General features: G+C 53.0%; 1 protein-coding gene across 8 annotated transcripts in view; it reads left to right on the top strand.

Moving 5' to 3' along the window:
- Positions 1-14,169, top strand: part of NLRC5 (NLR family CARD domain containing 5) — a 102,013-nt gene that overhangs the window by 61,764 nt on the left and 26,080 nt on the right. For all 8 annotated transcript variants that reach the window (XM_073226538.1, XM_073226536.1, XM_073226542.1 and 5 more), the window contains 11 exons: positions 225-308; positions 2,078-2,161; positions 3,114-3,203; positions 4,015-4,083; positions 4,893-4,961; positions 5,739-5,822; positions 6,236-6,319; positions 7,781-7,870; positions 8,637-8,681; positions 9,644-9,733; positions 10,645-10,728. In XM_073226538.1, the coding sequence (XP_073082639.1) occupies positions 225-308; positions 2,078-2,161; positions 3,114-3,203; positions 4,015-4,083; positions 4,893-4,961; positions 5,739-5,822; positions 6,236-6,319; positions 7,781-7,870; positions 8,637-8,681; positions 9,644-9,733; positions 10,645-10,728 (873 nt within the window). The remainder of the gene's footprint in view (positions 1-224; positions 309-2,077; positions 2,162-3,113; positions 3,204-4,014; positions 4,084-4,892; positions 4,962-5,738; positions 5,823-6,235; positions 6,320-7,780; positions 7,871-8,636; positions 8,682-9,643; positions 9,734-10,644; positions 10,729-14,169) is intronic.

The raw sequence follows: 14,169 nt of genomic DNA on the forward strand, positions 1-14,169 counted from the left end.
GTACACATTATTATTCCTACTTGGTAGAAAAGGGAAGTCTCAGACAGTTAAATGCCTTGTCCAAGATCTTCCAGCTATTAAGAAGCAGGGCCACGATTAGCCCCCACGTCTGTTAGCCTCCTGATTCCCCCAGCCCCTACAGCTCAGCTGGCAATGGTGCTCAGAGCTACAGGAGGCATGGTGAAGCTTCTTGCCCTGAGCTCCTGTGCCCCATCCAAACCCAGGCTCCAGAACTGTCAGCTCAGAGCCCACGATGTGGAGGTACTCATAGCCCAGCTACGGAACGGCCCCTACCTGGAGGACGTGGAGTGAGTATCGTGAGAAGCACTGGGGCAGGAGACAGGAGGGGAGGGAGGGCAGTGTGAAGAGGGCCTCGGCTTTGGGTGGGCAGTTGGGGGAAGGGCATGCTGCCTCCGTTTGAATTTGGGGGAATCTGGTCATCATAACAGCTTCCGCCATTTAGCACTTGCCCTGAACTAGGTGCTTTTACCATCCTCGCATTTAATCCTCACATCCTCGTGATGTTAATACTGTTACTATGCACATTTTTTAGAGGAAGTTAGGCCACAGAGAGGTAAGTTTGCTCAGGGTCACACAGTTAGGAAGAGTCCAGGCCAGGGTTCAAGCTCAGACAGTATGGCCCCAGCCTCATCTTCAAAGCTATTGTCCTGGAGATCTGCAAGGCAGAACTCTCACCACACCAGGGTCTGTCTGACAAACCGCAGCCCTCAGGGGCCCTCACGCTGTCTTCCTCCCAGAGTAGAGCAAGATGACCTCCTCTTGCCAGGGTGGGGAGAGTCGCATGGTGTCTAGCTCCTGGGTGGACTTGGAGAGTAGCATTTGGGGATTGGTGGAGGTCCTGTCATGTCACCAGGACCATCCCAGGAGATCACGTGGGTGTGAAGGTGGAGTGATGGAATGCCATGGTGGTTTTGGGGTGAATGGCCCCACCTCAGTGTGAGATGAATGGGATGAAGGCTGCCTTGTTAACCAAAGCTTGAGCCTCGACCTTGTCCCATTGGGTGAATCAAGCAGGATTAGAAGGTGTTTTTACCAAACTCATGTGCTTCCACCCACCTTGCCATCCCCTCGCCCGCCCCTCGCCCAGTGCTCTCACCTGCAACAGGGCCACATCATCCACCTGGTTACACAGATGGTTACGCTCTCAGCTCCCCTGCCCTCCCCCTATCACCAGCCTATCCTGAGTTGACCTATTCCTACATAGCTCTCAAACCATCCTTTTTCAGCCACCTCCCTGGCCAAACCCTCTCATTTCTCATGATCCCATCAGCCTCCTCACTGGCCTCTCTGCTTCCATCCTGGTCACCTCCACCTGGCAGAGTGAACTGCATTTCACTGCTGCCTATCCCTTTAGTCCTTCCCACTGCTCAGGATAAAACCCCAGTCCTAAAATCGTGTGTGATCCAGAACCCTGCCCTCAACCCCCCAAGCCCCATCTGACCCCAATCTTCCATTCAATCTTTCATCCAGACATACTGACTCCCTTTCAGGTTCTGGGATGTGTTGTGCCACAGGGCCTTTGAATGTGCTATTCCTACTACCAGAAGCACCTTTCTCCCATCTCTCTCCCACCTCTTACCTGTTGACCTAGTTTTTCTCACAGGTAGCTCAAACATCAAGAAACCTTCCATGACCCCCAGACCAGATCAGATGCCCCTATAATCATGGGATTTAACACAAGAAGCAATTAGGTGGGTTGAAGCATAAAGAAATAGTTAAGGGTAGGGTTTTGAAGTCAGGCTGCCTGGATTCAAATCCTAGGTCCACCTTCAAGCAAGTGCTTTAACCACTCTGTACCTCGGCTTACTCATCAGTAGGATGAGGATAATAATAGTGCCTACTTCATAAGGTCGTTATGAGGATTAAATATCTAATAATTGTAGAAGCACCTAGAACAGTGCCAGGCATGTAGCAAACAGTCTTTCAATATTCACTGTTAACAAGGTTCATTAATTGGAATGATGCTTTGACTAAAGTCATTGAGGGGCTGCGTGGCTGCTGAGGGCTGAGGGAACCCCTCCCTAGCAGCACAGGGCATTGGACCCCTCTGTCTCAGCCTCTCAGGGAACCAGCTGGAAGATGAAGGCTGTCTACTGATGGCAGAGGCTGCACCCCACCTGCACATTGCCAAGAAGCTGGAGTGAGTTCCCCACCCTACTGTAAGGTCACAGGGAGGGCCCTGGAGAGACCCCACTGGTCCCTGCCACCCCTGGTGCCTGGGCCCACAAGCACCACTGTGATTGCCCCACCGACCACCCTACTTTCTCTCCATGGTTTGACCATCCTTCCCTTTGCTTCTGCCATGAGTCACTCAGATCCAGTTATTAAAACCCCTTCTGCATGTGAATGGTGTCCCTTGTACAGTGGCTTATGTTCCAGTTTGTCCTTAACAACAGCCCTGGAGTGGGGTGGGGTGGGGTGAGGTGCTGCACTGGGGCAACATTAGGGTGTTGGGTGCATGGGCACTGGGGTGGTGGATTAGGATGTCAGAGAGGCAAGGGGTGTGTTAGGCTGGGGGTGCAGCATTGGAGTGAAGCAGTGCGTTGTTGGGGGGTGGAATGCAAAGAAAGGTTAATAGGCTGTTGGGTGTGCTGTGGTGTTGTGTCATGTGGGATTGGGTGGTGTTTGGGGGAGATGTGTTGGGGGTCTAGTGTCAAGTATGGGTGGAGTGGTGGAATGTTCAGGCTTGGTAACAGTTTTTTGGGGTCTTGGCTTCGGATTTATATCCTGGCTTTGTCATTTAGTAGCTGTAATGTAATTGAATGTCTTGGGGTCTCAGTTTCCCCATTTATAAAATGGGACTAAAATGGTAGTCATTTTATGGACCAGGAACCTGAAGCTCCGAGAGGTGAAAACAGTAAGTCGGTTGTTACTGCTCAAACCGTAGAACCTTATTCTCTGAGTGGGAGAGGGGAGGCCGTGTGTCTCTTGGCTCATTCACATGGGCCAGAATCCTCTGAGACCCCCTGATTAAGGAGCCAGGACATCGCAAGAGTGACAGCCAGCAAGCCACTGTGCCGGGAGGAGGGACTGGAGCTGTCTGGGGCTGGACTTCAGCCACCTGCTGATCACCACCTCCCTCCTCTCCACAGCCTCAGTGACAATGGGCTCTCTGTGGCCGGAGTGCACGGTGTGCTGAGTGCGGTGAGCACGTGCCGGACCGTGGCAGAGCTTCACATCAGGTGGGCACTCCCCGTGGACCACTGTCACCCACTCCCACTTCCAACCTGGAGCCCCTGGGCTCGCCCATCATGCTGTCCAAGCCCTTGGAATGCCTTCTGGTTCCACCAATAATTCTCAACTTTTTTTCATCCTTGTTTCATCTCTCTCTTGAAAAACGTATTCTTAAAAGAGAATCTGTAATTTAATTCCATTGTTTAAGAAAAAAAGAACATTGATTGCATATAAAAAAAACAGAAGCCTTGAAGAATCCACTCCCAAATGTTAGCAGTGGTAATTGATACATGGAAGAAATTGTGGATCATTTTTATTTTCTTATTACTCGACTGGATCTTTTATGTACAGGGAAGAAGCATGACTTTTGTAATGAGAAATATATACATATATAACGTTCAGTTGGCACAGGCGAGGTTAGGGGTGCTCCTGCGATAGTTATAGTCTCATATGGCCTCTCAGACTGTCCCAGAGCCGGCAGTGACCTCCCCCACCGAGGGGGTTCTCTGAGCCAGCAAAGAACACGACCCGCAGAGGACGGTTTCAGGCTGAAACTAGAAAGAAGGAAGTACTAAAGTTTTCTTTCAAGAACTTGCCAGGAAATGCAGGCTATAGATAAGTTGATGAAATGTCTGTGGTAGAAAGACCTCAGGCTCCCAGAAGCTCAGAGCAAGTCAGGGCAAAGTCAGAGGAAGTGGCTGCGCCTAGAGGCAGGGGACAGCTCCTTAGAGGTCCTTCAGGACCAGGTTAGAAACTGACACAGAGCACCAGGGACCCCCGTAAGCCTCTTGCCTCCTTCTTCTTGTCTTCCCTCTGCAGCCTGCTGCACAAAACCGCAGTCCTAACGTTTGCCCCAGAGCCAGAGGAACAGGAGAGGCTCCAGGAGAGGTAGGACCTGGCACCATCCTGGCCCCACGCTCCGCCGGATCCAGACCCTCCCTGACCTCCACGTCTAGACTGTGCCACTCAACAGCCAGGGGACCTCGACAGACACATGAAGGAGCAGGAAGCCCACAGGCTTAGCAAGGGATGCAGTGCTAACAGGGAGGGTCAAAGGACAGAGTGCCTCCCCACTTTCCAAGTGGTACCTGAAGACAGCCCTGTGATGCAGGATGGAGATGGCATGCTAGGGGCACTCTGAGTGGGATGCCCCAGAGACAGAGGCCTTTGGCCCTAAACCCAGAAGCTCTCCTGGCCTGTAGCTCTGATTTGGGTTGGAACTTTTGGCTCCTTTTGGCACAAGGACCCTTGAGAGTGTTTGCCTCCCCTAGGATGCCTACATGGATTGCCCCTGACTAGCACCTGGGCAGAAATGCTCCTGGCTCCTCAGTGTCCACCTACAATCTCTTCTGTAGAGTCTGAGCTACTGAAGGCTTGCCTGGAGCTGAGGCTGACAGCTCTGAAGGCACTGATAACAATGATAATATTGCTGATACTAACAGCCAAGGTTAATCGAGCTCTTACCGTCATATGTACCAAGCACCAAACTAAGACAATTCACATACATACTCCAAGTGAGAGGCTAAGTGGTTTGTCCCAGATCACGCGCCAAGAATTGGGCAAGCCCAGTTGGAACCACTGTCTGGCTGTCTCCAGGCCTCGCATAGAGATTGAATGGCGAGAATAAAGCTGAGGCTGGACTTGGAGACAGTAGCTGAGGTGTTTGCTCAGCCTGGCCTTCGTGTGTGTCCTTTCAGGGCTGCATTTCTTGACAGCTTTATGAGCCAGATGCCTTCAGAACTACCCCTGTCCTCCCCAAGGATCAGGTACAGTCTTGGCCTGCAGGCCCCTGGTGTGCTTCTAGCCTCTTCCCTTCCTCTGCACAAATCCTGTCCCCAGGCCACCAGCCCCAGGTGCTTCCTGCAGAAGGTCACAACCTGCTATCCAGGCGCTGTGGCCTGGCTTCCCTGCCTCCCACCTCCCCTGCCCAGCCCAGTGCAGGTGGGCTCACAAGGTAGCTCCTGAGTCACTTTCTCACGCGGGCACCTCCCCGTAGTTCCCGTGGCCTCCAGCAGCTGAGGGGTTGGGAGAACTGGATGGAGAGAATGGGGAGCATGTAGCCCCTTCTTTCCTGAACCTGGAGCCTGGGCCTGGGCCTCCGCTCAGCCCCTGCAGGGCTCCTGTTAATATTCTTCTGGCCTCTCTCACTCCCTGTCCATCTGAATCTCCCTCCCTATTCCTTGTCTTTCTCAAATTTTCTGTCTCTGCCTCCACTGCCTTTTTCTCATGGTCCGTGCGTCAGACACTGGCACTGTGTGTGTGTGTCCGTCTGTCTCCTCCCTCTCTGTTATCTCTGTGTCTCTCCCTCTTGGACTCCTCCTCTCTGGGGGTCTCTGACTCTACCTGGCTCTTCTCTGCCTATGAGGGATGTCCTGTGTGTGTGGTTCCTGTCTGCACACCAGGCACGCCCCAACCCCTCTCCTGTGGGCATCTCCCCACAGGTCTAGGAGTCTGGGTGGGGGTGGGGGTGGGGGTGGGGGCTGCCCGCGTCCTTGCCCGTCCCACCGAGCGGCCCTGCAGCACCGTGGTTGCACTCCCTACAGGCTGACACACTGTGGCCTGCAGGCCAGGCATCTGGAGCAGCTCTGCAAGGCTCTGGGAGGGAGCTGCCACCTCGGTCACCTCGAGTGAGTCATTGTGCAAGAAGGGTGGGGGTGGGGGTGGGGGACAGGGCTGGCTGTTAGTGGATGCTGTTAGTGTGTTGGGGTTGGTTTTGTTTTTTAAGATTTAGATCAGCAGTTCTTTCCTGGCTGCAACCAGGGACCTCTTAGAGAATCTGGTGAAAATTGTGACTCTTCCTCCTAAAAAAGTCCCCAATATTTGACACCCTCTGAAGCCCATGCCAGACTCCCCAGGTGTCACAAACCTCAGGATAAGGACCCAGCTGACTCATGCGAGATCTGCTAAGATCTGGCCTCACCACCCAAGGCCCCAGTTTCCAGAGATGCTGAGTGACTGAGAGACAGGGTGGACAGAGGTCCTGCTCTCACCCTCCCACCCTCCACTAACCTGTCCTCCCCCGACCCCTGGCCCCTCCCAGCCTGTCAGGCAATGCTCTGGGGGACGAAGGCGTGGCCCAGCTGGCTCAGCGGCTCCCAGGGCTGGGCGCTCTGCAGTCCTTGAAGTAAGTAGCCAATGGACCAAGCCTCTGAGGCTTGTCCTCATCAAGATGAGGGGGGCTGGGAGGTGGGGTGAGGGGGTGTAGAGGGCATTCTGTGTCCCATCGCACTCCCCACTCGGGTCTTTGTAAAGATTAAATCAGAAAACGCATGTTTGATTGCCTGGTCCAGTCTCACACGTGGTAAGTGCTTAGTAAAGAGTGGTTAAGACTATGCTCATTAAAATCTAGACTGGCCACTTGACTCGATTATCTAGCTTCTGGTTTGAGTTCTCACTTCCCGAACCCATCTCTGTCTCTGCTCTCGCTGTCTGGGAGGCCTCAGCTACCTGAGGCAGGGCAGGCATCGGCGACAAGAATTACCTGGTTAACACAATCGCTGTAGCCATTTGGGCTTTGGGGTGCAGGGAGCTGCTGTCTGAGGGACCCGGGTAGCATGGGCAGGGAGGGTCTGCACACTGAAGACAGGGACACTGGAGGCAGGACGCTGGAGAGCCCTGAGTACTGGCAGAGAGGGGAGGTGTTCGGTATGGGAGGCAGGCCTTGGAAGGAGGCCAGGACCCCCCAGACTTTGCCCACAGCAGACCAGGATTCCAGGCCCAAAGAGGTGCCTGTGTTCTTGGTTCACACATGCTCCCCACCCTGCCCCCACAATCCTCCTGAGTCCATCTGGACCACAGTGAGAGGAGCCCTGGTGAGAGGTCACAGGTGCTAGGTTCCTGTGTGACCTTGGGCAGGTTATAGCACGTCTCTGAGCCCCTGGTTCCCAGTTAACACAACCTTAGAATGAGTTCTCTGGCTTGAGCGCCCTACCTGCTCAGCCTTACACTGGGATGCTGGGAAGGAGAGGCTGCCTCTCTTCCTGTTCCAGACCCACACCTGGGTGAGGAGGAAGACCTCACCATTGCAGGCAGAGTGTGCGTAGATGGGAGCTTAGGGCAAATCCCCATGTGACCTTCTCAATACTGTGAACTGATCTGACCCGGGGCTTGTGAGAGTCTACACTCACCTACCTGTATCCCCAGGCCAGAAGAGTGAGACATTAAATGGCAAATAAAAGTAAAGACACTGTGACAGATGCACAGATTCTGAAAGAAAGGGAACAGGGGCCCCACAGTTTCATTTTGCACTGGGCACCACCCCTCCTTTATAGGCAGGGTAACTGAGGCACAACTCTGGCCCAAAAGCTCTCCCCAGATTCATCATAGACTGAGGCAACCACTACACACTAATCTCAGCTCTGTCACCAACATGCCTGGTAATCTAGGACAAGACCGTGCCACTTTCTGGACCTCAGTTTCCCCATCTGTACAATGGGGAGATGGAAGAGGTGCTTTCTGCCGTCCAGGGTTCAGTGAGTTTTGTCACCTGGACTCAGGGACAGCCCTCCCCTGCCCTGTGTCTGACCCCAGAGAGGGGTTTTGAGTCCCGGGTGACCTCCGTCAGCATCACTCCTGTGATTCCCAGCCTCAGTGAGAACGGCTCATCCCAGGATGTTGTGTTCAGCCTGGCCCAGTGCTTCTCTGCTCTGCAGTGGGCTCTCCACTTGGACATCAGGTGAGTGCATGTCTGAGCCCCCGCCCGACCCTAGTCCCATGGGTCGTCAGCTCCCGTGCAGGCCCTGTCTGCCATGGTCACGGTGTAGCATCCTCAGGGCCCTGCGTGGTAGCAGGTCCAGTGAGCGTGTGGTGGGTGTCTAATGAATGAATGAATGAATGTAGCTCTGGGGACACCCACATCTCTCCAGACTCACCATGGGACACAATCCATCCACTCTCCCTTACTGACTCTCGGGATTGCCCTGGGAGACCGTCCTGGGGGCTGCCTGGTGGCCACTGAGTGCTCAGGAACCTGCCTTAGCGGTGGGGTCTCTGGGGCTGATAAGAACCTAGAAGGTGAAGTGCACAGCCTGTGGCCCCGGCCTGCAGAGCAGATCACCCTTGGTTTCAGGGAGGTCTGCTCCTCTCCCCTGCTCCCCTCCTAAGAGTGAGGGGCCGGATTCCAGGCTCGCGGCTTACCTGTGCTGCAGCTCTGAGCAGGCCACTGAGCCTTCCATACCTCAGTTTCCTCATCTGTGAAACAGGGATAAGAAACCTTTCTTACTTCACAGTTTTATCATGAGAATCAAAGGAGACTTTGTCAGTGGTGTGTTCTGTATGTGCCTTTAAAAATGTAGCTGTTGCTTGGTATGTTCACTGTTGTCTTTGCTGAGAAAGTGGGCTGCCCCCAGTTCCTCCTTGACCCGGCCAGGCTGGCATCTTGCTGCTGCCTCAGAAAGGGCCCTGTGCCCTTTCTCAGACTGCTGCCTCCTCTCTGCTTGCAGCTCCAGGAGCCAACGCGTTGTCCTGACAGGTGACAGAAGAGGCAGGTGAGGAGGGGGAGCTCCAAGTGCACGGTGGGGTCCCTCTCCATCTAGTCCCCATTTCCCACAGGTGCCCCCACCCCAGGCCCAGGCTGACCACTCTTAGCCCTGGAGTAACCTCCCAGGTCTGACACACTGGAATTAATCCCCACTTCTGTAAACCACCCCCCATATAAATCTGCAGTAATCAGTTGCCTTAAATGTCCCTTGGAAGAAGGCGCTGAGGGTGGGAGGAGGTGACAGTGGCGCCTGGCAACAAGCTGCGTGGGGGAGGGTAGAGGAAGAAGCACAGGGACTTTTGCAGACCTTTGAAGACTTGTGACTTCATGTGAGTCACTGCCCTTTCACACTGTGTGCCACACTTGAGAAGCCTAAACCGTTGGTGCTCAGAAGAAGTTTCCACATCTTTGTTGTAAACAATGAGCCGTAATTAAGTCCCTACAGATGTTCCCAGCTGCCCCCTCATGGGGCTGGGGACCCTGTTCTCGCCTGGGAGGTTGGGACCGTCAGGGGCAGCCCCATGTGAGGCCAGCTGGGCAGAGAACCTTCCTGTCTGGCTTACAGGTCAGGGAAAAGCACTGCCGTTCCAGATGGGCTGGCTGAGACCGAGGGTGGCCTGAGCTGGGGTGGTCTTGCTGCCTGGGCTGGGGTCTCCATTTCTGGGTTCTTGAAGCCAAGAGAGCGGAGGCACAGGGAGGTGGGAGTCAGTGAATGTCACACTGGTGATCAAAGAGAGCAGGGGCTCTGTTCTGGCTCCCCCACCCCTGACCCGCTCAGGTGCCGCCCACCTGCACAGGGTAGGCTGCTGGCTTTTTCACTCTGGCTTCCCTTCCCTGGGCCTCAGTTTCTCCATCTGTACAGGGAGGGGGTTGATTATCTTTAGGTCTCTTCCAGCCCTGACTTCTGCCTCTTGTCTTCCATTGTGGATGATTTGACCTTTGCTCTCAAAATGGTTTCCCCTCCCCAAGGGATCTGTTGGCTGGCGAATCTTTGCCAGACTTCCCAGCTGGAGCCCAATTCTTGGACTTTGGTCTGCACAGAATCCCCAGGAGCTTCTGGTATACTGTCTTACCCACTGCTTATTTGGGGGTAACCACATTAGGGGTGAGGGGTCAGGGACTGAGGAGAGCCTGGGGGGTCTAGGGCTGGGGCTAGAAGAGAGGGGAAAGAGAGTTTGAGGGAAGGAGAAAGAGTGGTGGGTGTGAGCATGGCGACAGGGCTGCCAGGCCCATCACTGCCCTCAGAGAAGAAACGCCATGCCATTTTCTCCCAAGACTTCCCAGCTCTGCCATGAGGGGCTGCCAGACCCTGGCTGAGCCCCTCTCCTCTCCCAGCCCTGATTTCCTCACCTAAGAAGAGAGACAGCTAAGCTGGGGCCTGAAGAGAGAGGGGGAGAGGGAGGCATGTCCTAAGTAGATGGGTCAGCTTGTGCAAAGGCCCTGAGGAGCCAAAGCTTCACTGTTGGGAAACATTTCAGTGTGGCTGGGAGCACATACAGGGAGTGTGGAGGCAAGTGAGGCCACAGAAAAGGCCTTTTGTTTTTAGTCTAAGAGTAATATAGAGCCACAGTGGGCTTTAAGCAAAGGAGAGGCCCAGTCAGATTGGCACTGCTGAAAGATAAGACACTGGCAGGGTGGACAAAGGTTGCACAGAGACAAGAGGGGTGGCGGACGGTGTTAAAGTGGTCCAGGCAAGTGATGGAGGCAGCCTGGACTCAGGCAGGGGCAGTAGGGAGGCCTTGGAGACAGGACCAGGGCAGCCAGGCATTCAGGGGCCTTTACTGTCCCTGTCTGGGTCGTAAGAACGGGGGCTGGAGGGGAGACGGGTGCAGCATCTGCCCTGGGCGGGGAGGAGCCTGCAGCCCGGAGGATGGGAAGCAGAGGTGTGGGGAGAAGGGGAGAGTCCCCGGGGCTGGACAGGGGCCCTGAGGCCTTCCTGACCCCCTGCCCTGCCCACTGCCTTTTTGCAGCCTCAGGGAGTGTCGGCTGGAGCCCCTGAGCCTCACCCAACTCTGTGAGACTCTGGAGACGTGCCCTGGGCCACTGGAAGTCAAGTAAGTCAGGACACAGCCCCAGAGGGTACAGTGTGGGCATCTACCCAGTGACCTGGGATTGGGGGGGTGTCTTGGTTAGAGTCCAGGTGAGTCCTTCTGGGTCCCTTCTTGCCAGACCCCATAGTCCTACCCTGTGGGAGTCCCCTAAACTATTGGCGAAAGGCTGGTTGCCTCCCAGCTTCAGGGACCTCACCCCTCCCATGAGACAGGTTGGACTGGGCCTGGGGCCTCACCTTTCCCATCCACTCAACTCAGGGCACCTAGGAGCCCCGGTCTGCCCCCTCCAGCCTTGGAGCCCCACCCTGGCACCCACCTGAGCCTGCCTCCGTGGCTGGAGTCTATCGCTTTTGGAGGCCTGGCCCCAGGGTGTGCCCCCTCCAGCTGACCAGCCCACCCGCTCCAGAAGAGCCAGGTCTGTGAATCAGAGGCTGGGCTCGAGATCAGGCGTCCTGGCTCAGCTGCAAGCCAGTGACTTTGGGCAAATGGCTTTAATTCTTTGGGCCTCCGCTTTGTCATCTGCAAAGTGGTCAGCTTTTGTCTTCACTGTTGTCATTTTGTTATAATAATTACCTTAAAGAACTCCGAGACAAACGTGCCTCATCTACATTTCTCCTCATCCAGTCACTGTTGTCATTTATCCTCATGGCCTTCTCCTGACCGGCTGCATATCCCTTTTTTACCTATTTGCAGCCACAGCTATCTTCATTCTACAGCTTCACTTTATATCACACCACATGTGTTTTCCATTTCACTACAGTCTTTTTTCTTGCTTTCCAGCTCCCATCTCGAGTGCCCTTCTGGCCCTGACCACACACTTATCCATGTTGATCACCTGGTGTGGTCCTTCTCTGCCTTTCTCTGTGTTCAAACACGGACATGGGGAGAGGGGTCTTTGACATTGTTATCTGACACAGGATCTTACCACATAAGATCTCTACAACAAGGTTTTTTCTCATGACAGTACATCATGGCTTTCCTGAAATATCAAGACATGGGACCATGAATTTTTTCATAAGCCAACTCTTTTAGAATAGTTCAAGTTCGATTTACAGAAAAGTTGCAAAGCTAGTCCAGAGAGTTCGCTCACCCAATTGTCCCTGGTTGTTAATATCATCTGTTATCATGGTGCATTTGTCACATGGTACATAAACAACCAACCTTGCCTCATGACCATGAACCACACTCCAGATGTTAACCAGATTTCACCAGGTTTCCCAGTAATGCCCTTTCTCTGATGCAGAATCCCATCCAGGGTCCCATATTGCATTTATTCATGTTCCTTAGCCTCCTGTGATCTCAGTTTCTCAGTCCTTCTTTGGTGGTCACGACCATAATAGATTTGAGGAGTACTGATCAGGTAATTCATAAGATGTCTCTCAATGTGGGTCTGTCTGATGTTTCTCTCATGGTTAAATTGGGGCTATGGGTTTGGGAGGACACCTCAGAGGTGAGGTGCCCTCATCCCATCTCAGGGTTGCATGCTATGGACTTGACTTGTCACTGTTGATGTTGACCTTGATCAGCTGCCCAAGTAGTGTCTGTCAGATTTCCCCACTATGAAGTTATATTTCAGTTTAAAAAAAACACTTTTATTATGGGGACTTTTAAGCATGTATATATATATATATATAGAGAGAGAGAGAGAGAGAGAGACAGAAGTAGAGCAAATGGTGTAATGGACTCTTAGTTCCCCTCTACCTACCTTGATAATTATCACCTCATGGCTCCAACACACACACACACATACACACACACACACGCACATGCACACACACACACACACATTATTTTTAAGCAGTTTCCAGATACCTTACAATTTCATCTGTAGCTATTTCAGTAAGCATAGCTACAAAAAAGTACCCTTTATTTTTTAAAATAGCCACAAAACTGTTATCAGAGCTAACATGTTAGCATTATTTTATGACATATTAAGTGATCAAACAGCCATCAAGTTCAGTTGTAACTGATTCTTCTGTGTTTTTTACACACCTGTATACTTGTGCCTTTGAATACTAACCCACCCCAGTTTGTATGCGCCACAACTTAACCACCCCCTCCGGAGTCTACATGGACATCCAAGATGCGGCCAGTGTTTTGTTTTGTTTTTTGAAGCACTGCAGCCAATTCTGCAAAAAAGCAAAGCAAAGCTCTCTTCATTCTTTGACTGTTAAGCACCTACTGTATACGAGGCACTGGGCCAGGCCTTGGGGGACACAAGGATGACTGGGACATGGGCACTGCCTGCCAACTATAAACTGCCCACAGACAGTGCTAGCTAAGTGGTCTGAGTACAGACAGGGGTCAAGGGCTTCCCTCGCTCAGCTGCGGGAGGAGGAAGCGGGATAATGAGTATGGAAGCACTTTACTAACTGTAGAGTGCTGGGTCCATGTGTGGGAATATTGTTATCAGGGTACTGAATGCTGAATTCCAGCAACTGGCCAGCTGTGTCCTGGGATTCCACTGGGGACACTAGGGAAGGTGGTGGGGCTCTGGTCCCCTCCCCAAATGCAAGTCTACTTTGCTCTTTACATTTCAGCATTCTGTGTGGGTCATTGTCATGGGTAAAGGTTCTATTGCTTAAAAAGAAGGTGTGTAAACCCTGCATTGACCCACCCAGAGGCCATAGCACTGGGGTCCAGAGGGAAGCCATGCAGGGAGGTGTTGTGGCCTAGTCCCAGGACAGAGCAGGTGTCACTGAATCTACAGTCTGGGCCCTGGCCAGTTCCGCCACCAGGCTTTCAGATGCAGAACCACAGATGGCCCCTCCCACTGCTCCCCTGCACCCCCGCCAAACCAGGGAATAACACAGTAGAAGGGCCAGGCTCCTGGAGGGCACAGTGAGGGGAAAGGACAGCCTGCAGGGGACAAAGGTACAGGGACAGAGGGAAGAAGGGGCAGTGAAGGGCAAAGTGGAAGAAGGCAGAAGGAAAATACAGCCCAAGTGCGTCTGAGGGTCAGGAAGTGGCTCTAGACACTGGGGGAGGCTGTGCAAATCCCTGGGTGCTTAGACACTCTGGTTGTCCCAGTCCGAAGCCAAAGCAGACACTACAGGTGGAGTATCTGGTGTTTCTCCTTAAGTAGACTGGGTTCTGATCAATTATCTAGACAAGTGATCAGCTAGCAAGTCTGGTTTTGATGGGTATTCAGAGGCCAGAGCTACTCCACCTCTCTCCTCTGCTGACCTGCTGCATGCCTGAATTTCCACATTATGTTCACTGCTTTGAGTTAGTGGCATTCTCTTCTTAACGAGTGTGTCTTGCAGAGCACCAGTCATTGTGGCTCTCAAAATAATAATCCTGCTAGGCCATGTCTTTGGGAAAAAAGTCTATTATAACCATTTAAAATTCACAATGTACAGTGGCATATTAAAGGCTCTGAGAAGTCGTGCAGCAAAGAAAACTGTTTAATTTGGTTTAGCCCAGCATGTCCAAACTTGTATG

This window comes from Manis javanica, chromosome 17 (genome assembly GCF_040802235.1).
Source record: "Manis javanica isolate MJ-LG chromosome 17, MJ_LKY, whole genome shotgun sequence".
Taxonomy (NCBI): Eukaryota; Metazoa; Chordata; class Mammalia; order Pholidota; family Manidae; genus Manis; species Manis javanica.